The 21,086-nt window shown below is 33.1% G+C and overlaps 1 protein-coding gene across 2 annotated transcripts; it reads right to left on the bottom strand.

Annotated features, from left to right (window-relative positions):
• Positions 1 to 10,072: 10,072 nt before the first annotated feature.
• On the bottom strand, positions 10,073 to 17,704 carry LOC132737015 (uncharacterized). Of its 2 annotated transcripts, none has more exons than XM_060724244.1 (5): positions 17,546 to 17,704; positions 14,113 to 14,379; positions 12,853 to 12,999; positions 11,734 to 11,999; positions 10,073 to 11,173 (listed from the first exon to the last, which is right to left on the bottom strand). In XM_060724244.1, the coding sequence occupies exons 1-5, from the start codon at positions 17,631 to 17,633 to the stop codon at positions 10,850 to 10,852; spliced, it is 1,092 nt and encodes a 363-aa protein (XP_060580227.1). In that variant the 5' UTR covers positions 17,634 to 17,704; the 3' UTR covers positions 10,073 to 10,849. The 2 variants fall into 2 exon arrangements, with proteins under 2 accessions (XP_060580227.1, XP_060580228.1); XM_060724245.1 differs by having other exon boundaries at positions 11,734 to 11,993.
• Between the last annotated feature and the right edge of the window lie 3,382 nt (positions 17,705 to 21,086).

Below are 21,086 nucleotides of genomic sequence, written 5' to 3'. Positions count from 1 at the left end.
TAATTCCACTGCCCATGATGGGGCCGCCGACGGAAACCCAAAACTAGGACCAAAAGTCTGTTGCGTGGGCGAACCTTGCAATTGTTGTATAAAACCACCTGGTTGCCCATATTGTCTAGGAAAGCCATATCTGAGTATAAATAATTACACTGTCTTCTATTTGTTTGCACGATATCTGAAGTGTAATCAGGTTTTTTTTTGTTTTGTTTTTTATATATCAGTCACATGGCTATCTCCACCCAAGCGTGAATAATGGCGCGTCACTATTTTCCAATGGCGAAGTCGCCTGCCTATTATTTTCTTCTTTTTCTTAGTTTCTGCCTTTGAATTTAGGCGGATTTTTCTGCGCAGACATTAGTATTCCAGTTTATACACGTTTTAAAACACTTCATATCTACTAATTCCTCTTGTAAACAATAAAATTTTAATATTTTATACGGAGCTCGAAAAACAGCATGTCTTCACTGAACTTGACCTTGACCTATAGGCTCAAGGTTTCAACAGCACCGGCCGAAAAAGTGGAGATATAATTTCAGCATTGAACAAGGGCAGGGCAATATGTATATATACATGTGTAGCGTTGTCAGACTATATGGATAGTCGGGCCTCGGTGACAAAAATTAATGATGAAATAACATTGAATTTTTCAGTGTCTTAACATTCAGAAGATTAATTTTATTGTAAAATGTCTTTTTACAATATTTTTTTTTTACAAAACTTACATGGAAAAGTAAGTGCAATTTAGCATTGGTAAGATATTTACTTGAAGGATTGATTTTCAGAACAGAAATGCAAATACAATGTATATAAATAATAATTATTCGTGTAAAATGTATTCCAATTTTGAATTATAATATGAATTTAGATAGATTCATACAACTTTATTCTTGGTACAGCTAACTTGTAAGAATATTTAATGGAATCTGACTTAAAGTAAAAAAAAAATATTTTATCATTAGTGGGTGGGGTAATGTTTTATACCAGTCTAAATGATGATCACGGATTTATATAAATCCGTGATGATGATGTATAGATTATGCAGTGTTGTGACTTTTTGAATGTAATCAACATTGGTTGAAGTGTTTTGGATTAAATAAAGCATGTTTGTGTATTAATGTGTTACTTTGTTAATGACCATATTTGCGTAGAATATCTGGGTTATTTAATTTCACAGATTTTTCTAATTGAAAACACATGATTTCAAAACATGACATTTTTAGCATTTTATACTTCGAATGTTTTTGAGGACTTTTTTCCTGTAGCAACACATATGTAGTAGATAACAAATATGCAAATATCTTTTCTGAAGGAATTTGTTTGAGGTTGGGTCTTATTTTTGGCTAAAATGCCTAGCCTAAATTATAAATAAAAAGTAAACCATTATTTCTAATGTATAATCTGAAAATTTTAATAGGTTTATACAGTAAATTTCAAGGTCTTTTCTACAAATTACACTTTTAAATTAACTGATAATTGTTTTAAATGTATGTACTGTTACTTATTTGGTCACTACTGTTACAAAATTAGCTGTAACAGAAGTGACTGTTACATGAGTGACATATTTAATGTTAATCTCAGTAAAAGTAATAACAATGTATCCCTAATAGATGTGAATCTTTCTTAATGACTTTTACCACATATTTTACAAAATTCTCAGTGGGGCTGTAAATGCAGAGTACTGACAATTAAAGCATACTACCCGTTACAGGAGTGCAGGAATAAAAATTACGCAAGTACTTGCCATTGCAACAGAAGTATGCATTTTCAAAAATATACAAACAAGATGATCCCATGTGGCACCTCCTGTGTTACTATTTAGAGACTTCTCTTTATTTTAGAGGCTTTGTTTTATTCTTAATAGCTAGGGATCAGTTATTACTTTTACTGATCATGAATATGTTACAGGAGTGACATAAACTTTAGGGACAGATTTCAAATTTTAAAATATAATACAAAAACTGTTGTAAATGTGCGTTTAACATCAAAGTTGACTGGCTTAAACATAAGATAATGCGAAAAGGGTATGTTTTTGACAGTTAAATTGTCATGAGATTTGTAATATTTTCACAAATGCTGTTATTTTTGTGTAGGGACAGCACTAATTGGCTCTAATTGGCACTTCTGATAATATTTTTAAGGGTTTATATAACCGTTAAAAAACTGGAAACTGTTGAAATTATGAGATTTTAGCTAAACATTTCGTGTCCATTTGCATTTTCAGTAAAATCTCTTAAATATACTGTCCTAGGATGATAATTTGGTCTTAACGGTACATGGGAAAGTCCAAAAACGGGGTTATCTGGATTATTATCCGATATCGTAAAAGTAAACACTTACAAATACTATATAGCATTATTCTTACAGTATCGTTTGTGTATTACCGTTATGGCTCTGTCGGTAGATCGAAATTATTTGTAACTTTTAGAGTTTTGTTCTCATAGGTTCGAACCCCAAGTAGTGCCATTTTATAACCACAGGTTTTTCTTCTTGCTCTGTTTTTTATCATTATAATTATTCATTTATTTTCGTTTTCCTTTTTGTTTTCTTCTTATGATATATATTTTATAGTATATATTTATTTTTTATTTCTATTCTTTTTTCTTTTTGTATTTTTTGATCACAGTGAAATAAAATATTCGATCTCATATTTATGTATGCATAAAACCGGTCAAACAATTGACTGTTCTGAGGTAAAAAAAAAAATGTACCAGTAGTCGAACTTCTGTCTGTACGGATAAACTCATTACTGACACGGTTGCTCTACCTACTGCGCGAACAAGACATATGATAACATGTAGTTTTATATTCATTTTTATAGATTGTGGCATTGATCTGCCTAACCTATTTTTCGCATTGTTATTGGTCTTTGTTATGTAAACAAAGGCTCAAGTTATCATCCTAGGACAGTACAAAGTTTTGGCCGTAGGACAGAAAATGTTACGAAATGACTCCAATACATTTTTGTGTTTACAGATCAAAATCGCTGTAATTTTGAAGTGTTGATCTGTATTTTCTCTTATGAATGTTTTGGAACCTAAGGTTTTTTTTTTCGGTATAATAAAATAAATAACATATGGCTGTCGGGGTGATAGAGGATAGTGCCAACCCTTGAACTGGCATATTACCCTCGGCTGCGCCTCGGGGTAATATACAACTTCTCGGGTTGACAATATCCTCTATCACCCCGACAGCAATATGTTATTTATATATTATTATACCTCAATATATCCTTCAATGTAAAACTCCCATAGGCCTACAATGTGTTCTGATCGAATATCACCCTCCTAGAATATATTTCCCGGGGAATATTTCTTATATCACCCTGGGGTACATAACCCTTACATAACTCTGTATTGATAAAAACGATAATGCTTTAGTAACCAGTTAGCATGATGCAAAATGACAGCCATGTGTTATTTATATAACATTGTTAAGTTAATATTTGACATATAAGTAATTTTTAAATGTACATGTTTGTATCCAACCAGCACAGCAAGAAAACATACATTTACGTCAAGTGTCTATTACGGTGGCACAGATGTGACACATGGGTGTCTTTATTTATCTTGTTCACACAAGATATTATCTTGTTCCCACGAGATATTATCTTGTTCCACGAAATAATTCTCTTGTTCCCACGAGATAATATCTTGTTCCCACGAAATAATTATCTTGTTCCCACGACATAATTATAGCCAATCAGAAGGTGTAAAATGGTAATATAGCAGTTACTTCTCCTTATTTAGTTGAACATTTACTTGTTTATACATGTATATACATTATATTCATGTATAACCATGTAGGTTGATCTTGAAAGTGCCACACTGTAGGGACATACAAAACCTTAACTATCAATTACTGGTGTTTAATAGCGCATTTGCGTGCAAACTGATCTGGGTCGACACTGGAGGGATGCATGTAAGTAGCCTTTCAAAACTCTGTATTTATAAGGCGGTGGCCCCGCAGTGGCGTTCAGTCCACCACGCGCGAATGAGTAATAATCAAATACAAATATCTTAAATCAATGTAGCATGAGAAGGACCGTCTTCGCAGCACTTAAGAGAAAAGTCACAAAACCCATTTAACACGTGTTGCGTATATGCTTATAACGACCATTGTCGAACCATATCCCCCGACAAGCAAATGCTTCATCCTGTCAAGGTCTGCACTGTTCGCTGTTGAATCAGTAGGTCAGATTTTAACTGTCAAAGCAGTTAACCCCTTGATTAGCTCACATGGTTTATACAGGTTAACTGCTTTGTTTGCCAGATAGAGTTGCATATTGTTCTAAACTTTTGACCACTTGACAGTAAAGAAATATGCAGCTCTGTCCACGCCCCTATACCGTTCACAAACTTTCGGGACGGACACTTAGACACTCGGACGGACAATGGCAACGCTATATGGGGCACAAAAATATTGAAGAACACAAACAATGCTGAAACGTATTGCTGCGGTGAGTTAAGAAGGCACATGCCCCCCGCGCCCCATCCGGATCTGCAACTGGCCATGCACAATAATGTATGATACATTTTACGTCGCGGGTAAACCAGAGGGTAAAATCACGGGTTAGTTGGATAGATTGTTACAGTATCCAATACAATAAATTACAAATTAACATATGAAGAGTTGAGACATCTATCGTTAACCGATTTGGACATTTTTGAGCACCTAATTTGTTGCGACATTTTTCGTTAATTTTTGGACGTTTATCGTTAAAGGAGTTTTGGCCATTTATCGGCGATTGAGACATTTATCGTCAATTTTTGGACATTTATCGTCGTTTGGACATTTTTCGACGTTTGGACATATATCGGCGCTACAGACATGTATGTAGCAACGCTATATGTCGCAACGCCGCTATATGTCGCAACTAACGCTAAATGTCGCAACGCTGACGCTATATGTCGCAATCAACGCTATATGTCGCAATCGCCTACCGCTAAATGTCGCAACGTTGCCGCTATATGTCGCACAAAAATGGATTGCCGCTTAATGTCGCAACCCCTTGACGCTAAATGTCGCACTTGGTAGGAAAGTAACAGATGGAACTGACACAAAAAGTAAGTGTTAAAACATTTAAAGTTTATATCATTTACACATGAAAACATATCCTAGTAACCAAATAAAAGTTGTATTTCGCGGTCTATGGCAAAAACCTTGTATGGCCATAGAAACAGTTTTTGATTAAAGGGATGGATTTGATTCTCAACCACGGACCAGGTGTGAGATCAAACTTTCTCTTTGAGGATGTCTTTCTCACAAAATGCATCAACAAAAACATGTATATTTGTTATATTATTTAACATAACTGAGCAAACCGCTTGTTAATGCTAAGTGGGAACTATATCTTAACATTTTATGTTAATAGCTGTCATTATAAATAGTGGTCGAATAGCCCAGTCTAGGTACTTCGAATTTGGTATTTGTCCAGAGCAGATATATACTTATGTATTGAGTAATAAAATGTGAAACATCAGTGTGTTCTCTCTCCGTTATACGACAGGGGATACAACAATATTTTGATATCCGAAGTACTGTGTCCAATTTCTCATATTATACTGCGCTTTGTTTAAGCCTCGTTTTTTCTCCGTTACATGGATACTTTTGTAATGGTTTGATATTGTAGCTTCATTTTTACTTCAACATGGTTTCGTTTGTGGCGTTTTCATAATGAAGTATCATTTTCATTTTTATAATGATACATTTGCCTTGTTTTACCATTACATGAAATACTTTTGTAAAGTTTTCCTTATTGCAGCCTGGTTTTCAGTGTCACATTTCCTTATTGTAGCCTCGTTTTCATTATAATAGGGTACTATAGTGTCTTTTCCTGCGTTTAACTGTAACGCGAATACGTTTGTAACGTTTCCTTACTGTTGCCTTGTTTACACTGTAACGCGGATATGTTTGTGACGTTTCCATACTGTTGCCTTGTTTTCACTGTAACGCGGATACGATTCTGACGTTTCCTTACTGTAGCCTCGTTTTCACTGTAACGCGGATACGTTTGTGACATTTCCTTACTGTTGCTTCATTTTCACTGTAACGCGGTTACGTTTGTGACGTTTCCTTACTGTAGCCTCGTTTTCCCTGTAACGCGGATACGTTTGTGACGTTTCCTTACTGTTGCCTCGTTTTCACTGTAACGCAGATACGTTTGTGACGTTTCCTTACTGTAGCCTCGTTTCCATTGTTACATGGTTACGTTTTATGACATTTCTTTACTGTTGCCTCGTTTTCATTGTTACATGGTTACGTTTTATGACATTTCTTTACTGTAGCCTCGTTTTCATTGTTACATGGTTACGTTTGTGACGTTTCTTTATTGTAGCCTCGTTTTCATTGTTACATGGTTACGTTTGTGACGTTTCTTTACTGTAGCCTCGTTTTCATTGTTACATGGTTACGTTTGTGACGTTTCTTTACTGTAGCCTCGTTTTCATTGTTACATGGTTACGTTTGTGACGTTTCTTTACTGTAGCCTCGTTATGGTTACGTTTGTGACGTTTACCTTCTGTAGCCTCGTTCTCATCGTAACATGGTAACGTTTATGACGTTTTCTCCCTGTAAAGCACGTTTTCACTATTACATGGATTCGTTTGTGACGTTTCTTTACTGTAGCCTCGTTTTCATAGTTACGTTTGTCACGTTTCCTTTACGTGGCCTCGTTTGTATTGCAATATGGTTACGTTTGTGACATTTTCTAATTACATGTATATTCTCGTTTTGATCGAAACAAGGACACGTTTGTGAATGGTTACTCTATTTCCTGATTTACATGAACACGAACACGTTTATGACATTAAATTATTATCTCATATTCTCCCTTATATGTTTTATCCTCTTTTTCCTCGTAACACTGATACATTTGTTAACTTAATGTATCGTAGTCTCATTTTAACTTCACCATGGTTTCATTTTTGATGTTTCTAAATTATTTCGAAGCAGAGTTGTTCGTTCCTCACATATATCACATCTGCAATATGCTGAATGACAAGAATCTTGTCAAAACGTAACATTTTTTTAACACTTTGACTTTAGATATGAGACCATAGATAAATTGCACAAAGAGAAGCACGTTGTAAAGATATGATAAATTTTATCATCATTTTTATTGGAACTTTTGTCATGTCCAAGTATGCAGATGATGTCATCACGCAGATGCAAACAAAAAACTTGAAAGTGATTTTAATATAATTTTGATATGTGGTAGAAACATTCCTGTTTGGACCTCTGTCAGTTTGGAGGCAGTTGCCTTATTCTGGCGACATAAATCGCAATATTATTCATTTCCAAAATGTTAACATACGAGTATGTCAGTGCGGTTGGGACTACTTTCTGAGCCAACTATACTAAAGCGAATGGAATAGATTATATTTTTCTTATAAGTTTCGTTTTCATCGTTACATAGATATGTTTGTTACGCGTTTTGTTAAAGTCTAATAGATTCTAGTACATTTGTTACGTTTTGTCATTGTAGTCTCGTTTGCATTGTAACATGCCGTTTGTGAAGTTTTCTTGTTGTTTTCTTGTTATTATCGTAACATAGTTACGTTTGTAACATCTTCTTCCCGTAGTTTCATTTTCAATGTTACATATATACGTTTGTGACGTTTTCTTATTGTAGCCTCGTTTTTATTGTAATTGAAACATGCTCACGTTTTTGACGTTTTGATATTGTAGCCTCGTTTTAAAACTGACATGGTTACGTTTGTGACGTTTTCTTATTGTTGCCTCGTTTTCGTCGTTACACGGTTGCGTTTGGGACGTTTTTTTCTTTAGCCTCATTTTCACTGTTTCATAAATACGTTTGTGACGTTTTCTTACTGTCGCCTCGTTTTCAGCTCTAAGTTTGCGTAGCATCGCTTTCATCGAAACAGGGTTTGTTTAAGTCACGTTTTCATCAGAAAACGAATGCGTTTGTGAATGGTAATATTATGTTCTCATTTACATGTATTAAGTTGTTGTCTTATTATCACCCTTTGATGATTTATCTAACGACAAATTGGATGTATAATTCAATCGATATTTGAATTATTCTTAATTTGTCGCACACAAGAAAAAATGAACATTCGGTTCATGCTTATTGAATAATCATTATTAATATATACATCTAGATATCTAATACATACGATTTTATGTCTGGTTGCTTTTAAACGTATTATGACATAATTCATGGAGGATATTCAAGTGTTTTCTATAAATACAGGATTTATTTTCATCTAGTGGCAAGACAATGATTATTTTATGAGTGGCGGTAGCCATGAATGAAATATGATAATTTCCATACCACAAGATGATAATAAATCCTGTATTTATAGAAAAAAAACTTGAATTGTCTGTTTATCATATAGATTTCTCTTCTTTTTTTTGACATTACAATTTGAAAGAATTCTCCTTAAATTATGTGTATTGTCTGAATTTAGAAGAAAGTAGTCCGGCAAGACAGCAGTGAAAATACGGAAAATATATTTCACTACAGTGAAAAATAGCTTTTTACAGTGAGAATACTAAAATTGAAAATACGCATTTTATTTCATCAGTATTTCACAATATTTCACTTATAAGTATATGATAAAACAATTTCTTTTTGGCTTGATTTTTAGTTTCTCTATTTTTTTCATGGGTCAGCCTATAACCTCTATATGTAAACGGATAAAAGAATACCTCTATTTATTTATTTTTATTCATTTTTGTATTTATTTATTTATCTAATTGTTGCTGTTGTTGTTGTTTTCTAGTGGGGGAGTAAGCAGTTGACAGTATGCAATTGACAGTAAGCAGTTGACAGTAAGCAGTAGGCAGTTGGTTTTGAACAATAGACCTCTTGGTCCGTATGCGGACACCTCAACCACATCGCTAAAGGGTTTACCCAACAGCAAGGATGTTGGAAGTGGCCTATATACCACTGCACTATATTGTGCATGACCTCCAGAACGGCAACTATTTCGGCAACTGAATAATTTTTTGACCAATACAGTTGTAATAGGTCGTCCATTTTTATTTTAATGCTATAAGCAGTGAATAATAAGTAGTAAGCCGTAAGCAGTTGACAGTAAGCAGTTGACAGTAAGCAGTAGGCAGTCAACATTTGGCAATTCCATAGTATATTGATTCATTAATGTTCCCAAAGAAATATTGAGATAAATATAAAAAGTTATGAAAGTATAACAATTCTGTCATAAACCTAAATCAATACACCGCATAGTTACGAATATCGATCAACAGATCAATTGGGTATTATTTAATACTTACATGTAGTAAAGCCTATCTAGTCAGATTATGAACAGGTATAATATAAAATATATATTAAGATATAGTTCCCCTTAGCATTAAGAAGCGGTTTGCTCAGTTATGTCAAATAATATATTAACAAATATACATGTATATCCAAATGTTTTTGTTGATGCATTTTGTGAGAAAGACATCCTCAAAGAGAAAGTTTGATCTCACACCTGGTCCGTGGTTGAGAACCAAATCCATCCCTTTAATCAAAAACAGTTTCTATGGCCATATAAGGTTTTTGCCATAGACCGCGAAATACAACTTTTGTTTGGTTACTAGGATATGTTTTCATGTGTAAATGGTATAAACTTTAAATGTTTTAACACTTACTTTTTGTTTCAGTTCCATCTGTTACTTTCTTACCAAGTGCGACATTTAGCGTCAAGGGGTTGCGACATTTAGCGGCAATCGATTTTTGTGCGACATATAGCGGCAACGTTGCGACATTTAGCGGTAGGCGATTGCGACATATAGCGTTGATTGCGACATATAGCGTCAGCGTTGCGACATTTAGCGTTAGTTGCGACATATAGCGGCGTTGCGACATATAGCGTTGCTACAATGTATTCTGACAATACTACTATGCACGCATCAAATAAAATCATACCAGTGATTCAGTGAACCAAACAATGTGATGTTGAAAATATAAGTAAATGATGTAAACTGAATAACATCCCCAAAAAGACCACTTGTATGGTAATTGGGCCAGAAAAGAAATTAAAATCCAAACCTTCATTAGTTATAAATATAGAAGGTATATGCCTAAGTCAAACGAAATCACAGAAATTATTACGTATTTATTTAGATGGAAGCTTACAATGGAATATATAAATATACAAATAAAGTATGTCTGTAATAAATTACAAAAAAAGAACAAATTGTTCTCTTAAAACGTATAACCTACTTTTTATCAGCTGAAATGAAAGAAATGTTTTACAATAACTGTAGTTTACCTTGTTTTGATTATTGTTGTATTATATGGAGCACTTTCAACAAAACTGATTTTGAATTTCGCAGCTAAGATTAAATTGTTAAATAACCAGTTAAAACGCCATCTTTTCAACTATTCCATAACTTAAAGTGTTTAACTTTTGAAAATAGATGCACGTCGCATACTGCATTCTTCATTTCAGATATCCTAGTGTCCTCGAAAAATTAGACATAAACACTTAGATCAACTACTAATAGAAACATAATACATGTACAAAATACAAATGTATGTTACAAGAATTTTTAGAAATAATGCTATGCAAGTTAGGGATAATTTACATTTATATATTAAAGAATCTCCGTCTCTCTGTGTATTCAAAAGAAATATGAAAAAATATTTACTTGATATCAAACTAAAATGAATCGGAAGAATGCATGTGTCTGTCCATTTAAATGTTTGTTATTTATATTTTATATGTATGTTTCTTTCCCTTGTTTAATAGAAGGCCATATTCTTAATAGGACATGTATGTTTCCGTTTTCTCTTCAGTTAGGTTTATAACATGCAAGATGAATCAAGCAAATAATTATGTTGATCCAATTTAAAAGACCACAAAACCTTCATAATTTGTCAAGCTTTCGCGCTATCTAGTTTCACGTGCACATGTTCTTCTTTGGCGGTTAGGGGCGGTGCTTGGATATCAGGTGGCCCGTAGATTTCCGAATAAGCCGGTGGTGCCATAGGAATGTTTTCATACGAAAAAAGTTCGGCTGGTTCTTGGTAGCTGTATTGTTGCCCCGTTGTTTCTGGAGCTGTTGGGAAAATATTCCTGGAAGTCGAAGGGTTTGTTGCTTGCATTGTCTGGTACACTCCTCCCTGCCCAACACCATACATCGGTTGATTGTACCCCTGGTGTTGGCCTGTAGAGCTCACTACCACAGGGCTCTGTTGATACTAAAAATAATATCAGATTATTAAAGAACAAAAGGAAGTTAAACCTACACTAACAATGCAAACAAATATTCTTCTTCATAAAAACACGACTGTAGATGAATTTATGACATAATGTAATGGAATCATTTGCAATCTCTATATATTATACAAATTATCATTTTGAAAAGGTTATCCACGGTGTATAACCAACGCGGACAATGGCTGTCAAAAACGCGTTGCTGAGACCTGCAACGGACAGCATTCGTTCCATTCTCGATAGAAGAGACATATATCACAAAAGATAATGTGATTTCGAATTGAGAGAAGTAATTATTTGAAAAAAAAAGAAAAATACTACAGCCCTCTGCTGTATTGTTTTCAATATACATATAAATTATAGTATTATGTTATAAACCTACATGTATTATAAATAATATAATATCTGTAATTAAGACAACATTCAATTTTTAGCAGTTTTTTTTTTTGTTTATTTCCTTATTTTTATTATTTTTTTTTATTTTATTGGGAAGGGAAGCTGTTGGTTTTTTTTTACAAATACCGTAATTCATTAATACACGTACCTGATTTTCGACCGTCGATTTCCTGATTGGCCGTTTACAACACAAACAGCAGACGATGATGCATGTGATAAACCCTAGCAGACACAGACCACCAATTGTTGCGCCAATAATAGTCCCCGCAATCCCACTGACGTCATCACCACAATCGTCAGACTCGTCATCATCACACGCATTAGCATCTGGACCAATATCGTCGCAGTCAATACCTTTGTTGATACAGAGGGAATTTTCACATTTGTGTGAATAAATTGGGCACGAACCTGAAACTTTGTACAATTAGATATGTATGAGTTGCATGAGATACGAGGTGATACCAGTTCAAGATGAATATTGAATTTTGCTTAAGCCGGTGCTAGAGGGCGTGGATAGTAGCTTGCAATTACAATGTACCCATCCCCTCCACGAATAGGCTAAATCAAACCGAGACTGTAATATTTTCAATTTTGCTGTGTTTGGCTTTCTTAAGGGATTCCGTTTTTCTTTATTGAAAAGATAGAAAAAGAAACAATCTCTTCCGTGTAAACACTGATATAAGTTCTGATTTAAGTTATTTTTACGCGTCGAATTATGCACATACATTTGCTTTATATCGTTAGTGGCCCAACGGGTCAAACGTTTTTTCTCGGATTTGACAGAATAGAATTGCTTCCGTGACGTTTTTGGTTAACACACATAATGTAATTGTTCTAATGCTGCTCTTGCAAATCATTTCTATTGTAATGTTTACAGTAACTTGCATAAAAATCAGGTTATACGTGGAAAGTCCGAGCGGGGTCTTCCTCGAGGGTTGAAGAGCTGTAAGTTTGATTGTATGACGTGTATAAGTTAAAATGAAACTCATTAAAATCAATAAGAATATATTTCTAAGTCTAACAAATTTGAGAAAAATCCTTAGTTAACTGGGCGCCGCCATTTTGAAAATCTTGGAAGCTACAATTAGATTTCAAGACGCATTTGATGACCAAGAACGCGCGCAAAGCACTATAATTATAACAAGTGACTGAAAGACTTTTACTTGCCAATAGCTAGGCAAATGAATAATTATGCCAGAAAAATGCGCCAAAATTATAAAGATGGTTTAACGGGGAAAATATTAATTTTCTTACGTACGTAACTTACCATCATCTGTGAAGGCTGTTATTGTTATAGAAAACACATCCTTTATATACTGCACCCTAGTAGGTACATATTTAATACGTAGGTATGGAGAATCAACCCTGAAGGAACCTCTTTGTGTGGTTTTCCCGCAAATATTCTTCTCCAGTCCTGGGGTAAAAGAAAACTATTTTAGATACGTGTAAAATATATATATTTTAAAGAAGCAAACCGTAGGCTTATCATAAGTCATCATTTCAGATTTTAAAGCTAGAATTTATTATTTATTATATTTACTATGTTTCAAAGTGTCAATAAGATCATCTCCACTAGTATTTGCTTTTTATCGGGTGAAAGGTGAATATAATCATAAACGCTTGACAAGTCATGCTGTTTACTAAAAATAGAATGATTACGTAGAGGATATATTCTTTATACAACTACAAAATAATGATAATAATAATAATAATAATAATAATAATAATTAAAAAAAAAATAATAATCAATATATTTATAATAATGATAATAATGATAGTTCAATAATATTTGTTTAAAGACTTATATAAATACACCATCATTGCTGTGCGGTCTTTTTCAACGTAAAATTTCAGCCATTTAAGTTTATTAAAAAGGTCAAATTTTGGTGAACTATCGGCCTGTATAACCTGATTTTAACGGTTAAAATGCTATATAACTCGGGACGTGAGTGGATGGTTATATAGTAAATAACTGTTTTAGATATGGCCATATAAACTGTCATTCTTACATCGAACTTGTAATACAATGTACTCCACGTTCTTTTTCTATTTTTTTATTTTTTTTTTTTTGATAAAACGAATCATATTTTTAAGTATCTGCGTAGATATTTAAAACATAAATTTCTTGATTGTCCAATGGAAATCGACGTTACAAACTTGCAATATCATAATTCATTCAAATGCAAACAAACTAGGAGTGCAATAATAAATATTGAACGATCGCTTTTCTTTCAATTTCAGCAATAAAAAAACATTCAATTGCACGAAGTTACCTCGAAAGAAATCGTAAAATAATCACATGTATATTGATCGATTTCATGTATCTAAATTACGTATGCTGTTTGTCTAAATTTCATTTAAGTTCATATTTATTTCATTTATTTATAATTCATATTTTTGTCAACTCTGTGTTTTCCTGCAATAATATCACTCGTTATGGATTACGGTACACTTTTGTGCATGACCCTTTTTTAAACCAGCATTATTTTTGTAGAACTATCTTAATTTCATTATTTAACTAACTTACCCGGTACTCGTGTTTCGCTTGTCTGACCAACGTAAAGTTCTAGATGACCATTCTTGCAGTCAAGGTCAAGGTCATCGAAATAAAACATCAATTTCGGATATGTACCATACCACGCTAACACAGTAATCTCGCAGGAGCGCTGCTGCTTCGGGTTTGTCCAAGGATAGATGTTGGTGTATATATTGTTATCAGTCAGTTCGAGCTCCAGCTGATAGGTAGCTTTAAGGGACATGCTCAGTTGTCGGCCGCAATAGTCTTCCATCTTGTCTGAGGAGACATTGTAAATAATTTATCAGATGTTACTCATATAAAGAACTTAAAGCATATAAGGATTATATACAATACAAAATATTGTACCAAACCTTCACGCATGCGTCAAGTATCGTATGTTTACAATGTCTATTTATCGTCTGCGAATGGCTTACTGTACTAGAATTTCTGTCGGTTTGACTTTCTGTAAAATTTACAGGGAAGAACTTAATATTAGAACGATTCTCATTGGTCATTTAAAATTACAAACTGAAATCCGGGACTCTCTTTGGCTATAAGCCATTCTAAAATTAGTATAATAATCTAAAGGATCTTTCTGAAACGTATACACGTCCAAATAAAACAATAATCTAAAGGAGTATCGGAAACAAAATTTCTGGTTAAATTTTTTGAATGTTTGAGATCTAATAAATGTTTTATTCAACATAAGGATTTACAGAGTTATAAATGACATTCTAAAATGACGAAACTACCAATGACGTCCACGATCCCGGAAAAACAAGTGCATCCGAAAAACACAATGCAAGTAAACGCAATTTTACCTCGTCCGAGATACTTCTTGTTATATGTAACATAATTCTTACTCGGATCACTCCATTGTTGTAATGTTGTAAGTTTTTTTTAAATTAATTTAGCTTGTATTATAAGTGTGTATTTTGGATTTTCAAAATTGTCTTCATATATCTAGTATTCTAACACTCACGTGATTTTGCCACTATAGACAAAGAAGGAAAAAAACTGGTGTTAAACTGCCAATAAACACCGGTTAGGGACTACTTGTATATGCGCTGTTATGTTTTCACCCTCGATTGTATAGTTTACAAAGCCTTTTAAAGCAACAATAAAAAGCATTTTTATCTATATTTTCAGTTCGTATAATGTTTTCTTTTCATACAATACCGAAATAATATCTCACATACACTAACGCCACATAATAGATCCATATCAGTTAATAAATATTTTGATAAAACGGCGCCAAGCCGTAAGCAGCGTAATGACGTCATCCTAAGTAATCAACTCATTCATAAACAAGCTGACGTTATTTCATACATACAAGAATGATAAATTGGGCACTGATGTAAACTCAATACGACGTAAGTTTTTTTTGTTGAAAACTTGATAAAATAACGTTATTTTCTTCTTTTTATTTCTTTTGTTTAATTATTTCTATATCTTCGCAATAGTAGGGTGCGAAAATCGAACAGCATTATACGAAAATCGGCGCCGGAAGTTATTTCCGCTTGAAAAATAACATAAGAGATTGTCCTTCTTTTATCGTGTTAGAATCGAAATAACATCGGCCTGAGGGGTGTATATCGGCTATTTAACAACGGTTTTGTCGTTTTGATGCGACAAAATTAACCACTCAGGCCTACGGCCTTCGTGGTCAATTCCTGCGCATCAAAACTCCAAACCGGTGTTAAATAGCCGATATACACCCCTCAGGCCGATGTTATTTCTTAATTAAATTAACAAAAAATTGGCCGAAGGTTATGTCGGGAGGTGTACCGGGGTGTAGTATTAATCATCCCTATCTTACATAACAAGAATGTTAATATAACATTTGTCGTAAATCTGCTACATGTATATTAAATCATGCACGTAACATTCTGAAAACGTTTATCATTATCAGGTTACTAATGAATATTCATAGTCATGATATTTAACAAGGGTTGAAGTCACGTTAAGTCAAATAAGACATTAGCATAGACATATAAACATGATTGTGATAAAATGCGGAGAGTTAGTATCTTTAGTAAATAAACAAAGTCGGTGAGCTTGCCGGAGGAGGGAAACTGTAAATTCCACTTATTTCAATAAATTACCCATATTAAAAAGTACAATGTATATTTGACTAAAACCTCCCAGCACTTCACACTTTGTCTTTTCAACGAGGGGCTTCTAAGGTCACTGGCTTCGAACAACTTGCCCATTACCGATGTGGCGGGTTCGATTAATGTGAGGAAGCCATCCAGCTAGCTTACGGAAGGTCGGTGGTTCTACTCGGTACTTTCTATTGCCTGAAATAATTCAACCCAAGGTAGCACTCATCCGCAAGTCGCAGTATGGCTTTTATAGTGTCAGGGTCACCAATTATGAAAAGCGTTCATTCAAGCCTTGAACAGTTCTACCCTTCAAAGCAAGACAGGCATAATTATTGCCCTAAATAAGAACAATACTTTCATGATGAAACAATTTTGTACTGTTTGTCCATGTAAATTCATGGCTCTGGCATGTATAAATTTGTTTGATCAGGGTTAACCGGAAATGGGGTTCTTATTAACGTGTTATGTTCTACCTTTGAACAATTTATATTTTGCTTTTGAAATACGTAATCTTTACACGCAATTTATGGAATTAAGAAAATGAAATAAATAAAAAATGTTAATGACGTAAGCGACACATTTTGATATTGATATGTAATTCTTAAGTGGATACATTATAACTGAAATATCTCCCAAAACGACCATTTGAAACATGATTTTATATCAAATGCTTTAACTGACTTTAATTGAATTAACCGAGTGTCCAACTATGTATAGGTTAGAGTGCATATTGGGTGTTCTTCGTAAATAAGAAAGCTAAAAAGGAGCGGAGCTTGCAAAGCGACTGTAGCTTTCTTATTTACGAAGAACATCCAATATATGCAGTCTAACCAGCTTAGTGCTCCGCCCACTTGCGTTTTATAATATAAAACGTCCAGTTTATATAAAATCTGTTCTATTAAGATTTGAAACCTGAAAATTTGAAAAATCCTCGTCGGTGATATGCTTAAAAAAATTGGCGAGCACTAAATTAAAGGAATTCTGAACGCGTGGGTTCAACCCCTATCAGGGGCAAGCCGTTGTTTCCATGAGAAATAAACTTAACACTCATTGCTTCGTACTGACAGATTCGAGAGTATTTTAATAAGTTTATAGCTTCCTACACAATCGATTAAAGATGAATTATTGTAAACTGAATGACTTAGCCATGCATCTAAGTATTTAACTATATTTATACTGAGTCTTTTGTATGTTTCTTCCCAATAAAAACAAGTGTACGTATAAATTCAATTAAGTTTTGCTGTTTACCGTTATTCCTAACCTATTTTCTAAATTAAGAAACATTTATAATTATTATTATTAAAGCATGTTTCATGAAATAAATAAAAAATACTTACAATCGTGTCGCGCATTAATCAAAGGTAGAAAAAGTCCGAAAATTATAAACGTTACTGTCCGGGACGCCATTGTGTTTTGATAAAACATATGACGATATTCAATACAGGTTACCCTATCTTAACGGGTAGAGATTTACGATGCAAGTAAATAAACAAATAAAGGGTATTCAAAAGGTAGGCTTATCAGTAATTGTGAATTTATTGCCCGTAGAAGTGATGTGAGTAATAACAGCGTGCACGTGATTGATACAAGTTCTATTTGTAGAAATATATGTCAAGTAAAACATGAAATAAAAGTTCATTAAATGTGACAATGAATAAATCTGACAAATTATGTGGAATTTAATTCTTACACATGCACTAAAAACTCTTTAATGATATCATTATTTAAGATGATAATGATGATGCTGATGATAATGATGATAATAACTATAATTATAATGATTGTGCTTCATCATAATCATCATCATAATCATCATCATCATCTTAATCAACATCATCTTTATTGTCATCATCTTAATCATTACCAACTTCACCATCATTGTCATCATTTTCATCATCACTTTCATCATCATCATGTTTATTGTCATCATGCATCTCTATCTTTATTGCCATTATCTTAATCTTCATCATCATCAGCATCATCTTTATTGTCAACATCTTCATCATCATTTTTATTGTCATCATTTTCATCATCACCGTTATTGTCATTATCATCATTCATAATCATCATTTTTATTGCCATCATCTTATTCTTCATCATCATCAGCATCATCTTTATTGTCAACATCTTCATCATCATTTTTATTGTCATCATTTTCATCATCACCTTAATTGTCATTATCATCATTCATAATCATCATTTTTATTGTCATCATCTTCATCATCGTCATCAACAACATCTTAATAAATATCATTATCACCTTCTTCTTCTTCTTCTCCTTCTTGCAAGCCTTCTGTTATTTTCTAAATCTTATTGTTCTATAGTTTATAGAATCAAAGGAAAATGTTTCTATTTAGAGTTCTTTAGATACTTGTAATTTTGGAGATTTATCGGACTGGGTTTTATTGTGTGTGTTTATGTCCGATATTATCTTTAAATTAAGAGTGTTCTTCGACGGAGGTCTTTACATATCTATTTGGAATTTATTGGTTTGTGTTGAGTCTAATACATTGAATCGACTTCATCTCTTCATTCTTCAAAAGCAGGATCACACAGAATGTGTGTTTATTTTAATTTTAATAGTACAATATACCATAAATAGTATTTGCTAATAAAAGTAGTATTTCACATAAAACTGAATTTGGAACACCTCGACGATAATTCGTAATCACTGAAATGGACAATCAAGTAAAGATACAAGAAAATTTATTTTACGTCGGATACATTTAAACAGAAAACACTAGCTCCGACAAACAAAAGTATATCAACTAAACAAAAGTAAAGCAGCTAAAAAAACCGCAACCAGCACTCACAACTTTTCGGCCCTTTTCCGTCAGTTTTCGGATAAGGATATTATAGATACAGAAGTGGACGTTTCGATTGTGAAATAGTTTTACCACGTGACTTTTGTTTGCAAACTAAAACACAAGGCTGTGATGGTAATAGCATGGATGTATATTATAAAACTTCCCTTGTAACAATGACATCTGCCAAAAAATCAAGTCTATGTCAGTCATATTTTGATTAAAAAATATGCCTGACAAATAGAATAAGTTTTGAAACACACGCCGAAATACAATTATAATCAACATCAAAATAATGTATTCAGGTATACATTTTGTCCTTTTAGTTTTATCAAATATCATAAAATTATGACACATATATTTTTAATATGAACTGTTTATTTTTATAACTTTAAGTCAATTTAGATGGACTTTTCATCATACTATGGAATAAACTTAGTCAACAACTTCCACCATTCACTTACTATTTTATAAACATACATTTTGCCGAAATAAATACCGTTACCTTTTTGTATATTCTTGGTATTGTGTTCGAGGTCGTTATCCGAAGATTGACGGAAAGGGCCGACAAGTTGCGATTGTATCTTCACATTTGTAAGGGTTGATTTTGTAAACAATTATTCTTATATGTTGTTTCAAATTTAAAGATGTAAATGTATTAATAGAAAGATAAAATACTTAAGTTTAAATTTTACCTTTATTGCATACACAATGTATAGTTTTCAACGAAATAATGGTTGAAATAGCTAAATGTGTTGATACTGAATGGAACGTCAGGGGAGATAAATGGAATTAAACCTATTCCACTGTTCCACATGCAATGTTTTCATAATAACTCTTAGAAAAAAAAGCTATAGGTTAGTGTGTTATAAATTAAAAAAAAATCGTTTCAACAGTAATACCGACATCTGAATGAAGGTAGTCTTATGAGTGATTGTAAATAATCTAATGCCCAAGATTTTGAAAAAATAACGTTGCGGAAATAACCGTTTTGCTACGATATAATAATATTTGGCGGAAAAGCATTAACAGAGACTAACTTAAGCCTTTTCTTGTATGATTAATTCTGATTTTCGAATTGGGGAGTTGTACTTACCTCTTCTAGTTGCAGCTTGCCTCTCTAAGATTAATTCCTTCCTTTACCATTGCAGAGTAATTGCAACTAAATAAATCTTATTTGTATATTATTTTTTTGAGCAAGTAAAAAGGTGTGCAATATATATGTCGAAATATTGTAAAGGATATTGTTTTGTTATTTGTAAACCTATGTCATAAAACTTATGAAATTCTGCATACAAGATTGGAATAAATTGAACTTACACGTGTGTAAATTGTTGTTTATTTTAAAGGAGCATTATGGGAACGCTTGGAACAGACCTCGTATGGAGAAGCGTAAAATGTCAAGGGCTCGAATTCTTCTGTCCATGTTCTGTTTGGTTGCTTAAGTATTAAATTTAAATTATATTTAAGCATTACTTACTATCATAAGCCATAATTATCTTAGATATAATCTGAACCTGAACTTATATTTATTGCGGGAGTTTCAGGTGCGACATTTCATACGATACATTTATCGCTGCACATATTTAGCGATATATCGATGGATATATCGCTGGATATAATGGATTAGCAGCCGTGTCATTATTTTGATTTACTATATAACATGTTTACGTTACGGTCATATATTGTACGCATTCGGCATTACTATTTCACAAAACCTGTGTAAACTATATATGGTGGTTATTTTGACCTTCCTGTGTTGAGGGATGTACATATACAGTGTTTATAAGAAGATTGAAAACCTTAAATAAAAGCATGTGTTTGGATAAAATCAAATATTAATGAAAATAAATAACCAATTTCTGTTTGTTTAGTAATAACAAGTGTTTTCAACTGGTTTTTATCTATAAAATCTGCAATTCTGATATAAATATCTGTGTTATTTGAATGCGTTATCACTATTCTGTTGTTAAAAGATTTCAAACTGAAAGGAAAATGTAACTTGATTTGTGTAGCACCAGAGTGAATAAAATGAATACAAGTACGAAAATACGATGAAAATGAATTTTTTTTA

The sequence above is a fragment of the Ruditapes philippinarum genome, unplaced genomic scaffold (genome assembly GCF_026571515.1).
Source record: "Ruditapes philippinarum isolate M1 unplaced genomic scaffold, ASM2657151v2 ctg9210_1_1_1_1, whole genome shotgun sequence".
Lineage (NCBI taxonomy): Eukaryota > Metazoa > Mollusca > Bivalvia > Venerida > Veneridae > Ruditapes > Ruditapes philippinarum.
The sequence above is the reverse complement of the archived record's forward strand: the minus strand, read 5'-3'. Positions and strand labels throughout refer to the sequence as shown.

Bases quoted from the DNA above. Each gene is read 5' to 3' on its own strand.
- LOC132737015 (XM_060724244.1), bottom strand. From the start codon at position 17,633: ATGTTTTATCAAAACACAATGGCGTCCCGGACAGTAACGTTTATAATT. The intron at 13,000-14,112 runs GTAAGTTAGTTA...CTTTTACCCCAG, and splicing joins AAGCGAAACACGAGTACCGG to GACTGGAGAAGAATATTTGC. The intron at 12,000-12,852 runs GTAAGTTACGTA...AATTGTACAAAG, and splicing joins AACAGCCTTCACAGATGATG to TTTCAGGTTCGTGCCCAATT.